Genomic DNA, 3,111 nt, shown 5'->3' with positions numbered 1-3,111 from the left:
GTATGGAGTGTTAGGGAGGGGTAGTAACTCTACTGGGGAACAAGTCGTGCTCCTTCTGGTGCAGTTTGTCTACCTCTGATCCCCACTCTGCACTCAGTTCTCACCTGGGGCTCTTAGAAGTTGTCAGCATTCAACAGCAGCCACACCCCACCCCAGAAAATACAACTGGCTCCCTAAACCAGATGAGGGCAGCCAATGGGCCTCGAATCCTCAGTGAGTTATGGAATTTCTCTGCATGCAAAGACAGGATATAGCAGATGAGAGCAAAAGTGGGCTCAATGCTCAAAAAGATGGCTACTGCAGGAGCTGTAGAGGGAAATGAGGGGCAGATGGGTCTCGTAAACCTAGGAAGGAAGCCCACCTAGGAGAAGGAAACTTTGAACCTAAACCTCCACTGCTTTACAGCATTAGTCATTTGTGAAAAAGGCTTAGGGAGTAGAACCTGAGGAAAAATCTGTACCCATTGCCTTTGGGACATCTTTGGCAGACAAAAAGGTTAAGGAGAAAACTTTACTCATATCCGGAGTAGGGACTCGGAAAGTGATACCAGCCACCAAGTCCATGTATTCTAACACCCAAGTGAACAACAAATTCCACTGCCATTTAGACCTTTCTTTGTGTTAGCTGCTCTTTGTTGTTCAGGCCAGGCCTCACCACAATAATGTAGCATTTAGGGGTGAAAATGCAAGCCAGTAACCCAGCACCAGAAGCAAAGATGGAGAAGATCTCCACAGCCACCATGTATTTTCCTCTGGTGCTCAGGTAGGTTGGAATGAAAGAGAGCCAAACACTGCAGAAGCCCAGCATGCTGAAGGTGATGAACTTGGCTTCGTTGAAAGTGTCAGGCAACTTCCTGGCCAAGAAGGCCACCGTGAAGCTGATAGTCGCCAGGAAGCCCATGTAGCCTAAAACACAATAGAACATGGAGACTGACCCTTCATTACATAAGAATATAATTTCTTCACTCATTGAGTGCATGTCCACATCTGGGAATGGGGGAGAGGTTGCCAGCCAGAGGACACAGATTCCTACTTGGACAATGGAGCAGGAAAAGACAATGGAATAAGCCAGTTCTTTGCCTACCCATTTCCTCATATTGGATCCTGGTTTGGTAGCCATGAATGCCAAAACCACCAATATGGTTTTGGCTAAGATGCTGGAGAGGGCCACAGAGAAGACAATGCCAAAAGCAGTTTGTCGGAGAAGGCAAGTCACCATATTAGGTTTTCCAATAAACAGCAAAGAAGAGAAGAAACACAAGAGGAGGGAGATAAGGAGACCGTAGGTGAGGCTTCGGTTGTTGGCTTTGACTATGGCTGTATTGCGATGCTTAATGAAGATGCTGAGCACCAGAATTGTGATTAGAGCGAATAAAAGTGCAGAGGAAGATGAAACAATGGCCAAGGTTTCATCAAAGGCTAGGAAGTTTGGAATCTTAGGAATGCATAGATCCTGGCCGCTGTTTGGATACTGATCTGCTGGGCAACTGACACATGTTTCCATGTCTGAAAATGCACAAACAATGTGTGACAATTTGAAGTAACCAAAAGTATTCTTAAGAATTTCACATCACTAGTCCATTTAGCATAGTGTTTTCTACGTCAGAATGTATAAGAGCTTCAAGCCCAAATGCTTTTGCACTAGGTGTATCAAAAATAAAACTTGTGTATCAATTCTGGAATTTTTTATATTGGTGACATATTTTTTTTTACTGTCTCCCTGCTTTTTCTTAGAGCCACATAAACACTACAACAAAATGAGAAATGCATTAAAGCTGAAATCTTTGGATCTCCGAAAAGCGAGTTTGATAAGAGTTTCACCCCATTGTCAAACAACCTAATTCTTAGAGGAGAAAACACCACTTCTAGTCCACCCTAATTTCATTGAAGTTGGAGGTAAAATACATTAGCTTCCACTTAAAAAAGAAATCTTCAAGATGTTTTAAAGATTAAAATATATTGATGTTATCTATAAACAATGAGAAGAACACATCTGTTAATTTCAGCCTTCTCTCCTGCAGCAGTTTAATGTCTACCAAATAGCCAGGAGCCCAGAGGTTCTGCAGTATCTTAAGATGTCATCTCTAACCTTTCTCATTTGAAATCATTCCTTCTGGACATGGATCACAATCATAGCAGCAAAACTTCTCCCCCTCCTTCTTTTTCTTCCCGTAACCAGGATGGCAGTTGGCATTACATAGAGAAAGCGGTGGCACCTATCCAAAGAGATAGGAAGAGTTTAATATTATGATATTGTTTTGGGGAATTTATCAAATATCCACTATCAGGTGATGTAATAGTAAATAGGAGGACTAATAGCATGAAATGATCCGTAGGTACACAAGTGGCACATACATTGTGGTAAAAAGCTGCTGTTCTAAGCATCATACAAACTTAAGAAGATATTAGTATTTGCATACCTTAGTGAAGCGCCTGTGCCATTTGATTCTGTCTTCATTAATGGTGAGCTCTTTGCCTGGAGGGGCCTGAGGATCCAACCTGCCCACTTTGATTCTGACATAGGAATTATTTGGGAAAGTGACCAAGTTGGTAATATCAAAGCCAGCTGCTAACTCTCCATATTCATTTAATGCAATTTCATCTCCAGCACTGTTGTTGAATGAGATTCTCTGCAGGAATGAGTGGAGCTAAGTGGAAAGAGAATCAAAGTAGAACACTTCAGTTCACAACGAAGAGCATCCATATTTTAGTTGCAGATACAGGAGGAGTAGGAAATCATGAATCAGTGTCAATTCAACATTCAACAGACTTGCATCAAGATATTATGAAGAGATGAGACCATAGTCCTGCTTGCTTGAGACCAGCCTTTGTCTATATCCAAGAAAGGGAAGGAAATTGAGAAGTCATGTAAGAGAAGAGATGGGAGCTTATGTTCTCAAAAGATAGGAGTGCAACATGAGAACATCGGACTGGACCTTTCCATAGTTTATAGAGTGGATTTGATCATGGTTGGATGCAGAGGAGTGGTAGGAAGCAGCAGCTGGAGAACCCGAAAGGGACGCCCCAAGGAAAGGAGGCTCAGAGCTAGGGGATTGGTGGTGGGATGACAAGGAGTGGTCAGTGGCAGAAGAGGGAGCAGACTGGGAGGAAG

The 3,111-nt window shown here is 42.8% G+C and overlaps 1 protein-coding gene across 1 annotated transcript; it reads right to left on the bottom strand.

Moving 5' to 3' along the window:
* Positions 1 to 603: 603 nt before the first annotated feature.
* Positions 604 to 1,503, bottom strand: LOC309517410 (vomeronasal type-2 receptor 26-like; the record flags this gene model as incomplete). Its single annotated transcript, XM_082196647.1, has 1 exon — positions 604 to 1,503. One exon carries the CDS (start codon positions 1,501 to 1,503, stop codon positions 604 to 606), a length of 900 nt encoding a protein of 299 aa, XP_082052773.1.
* Positions 1,504 to 3,111: the final 1,608 nt, after the last annotated feature.

This window comes from Podarcis vaucheri, assembly GCF_965113315.1.
Source record: "Podarcis vaucheri genome assembly, chromosome: 13".
Classification (NCBI taxonomy): domain Eukaryota; kingdom Metazoa; phylum Chordata; class Lepidosauria; order Squamata; family Lacertidae; genus Podarcis; species Podarcis vaucheri.
This window is presented reverse-complemented; position numbering and strand designations above follow the sequence as displayed.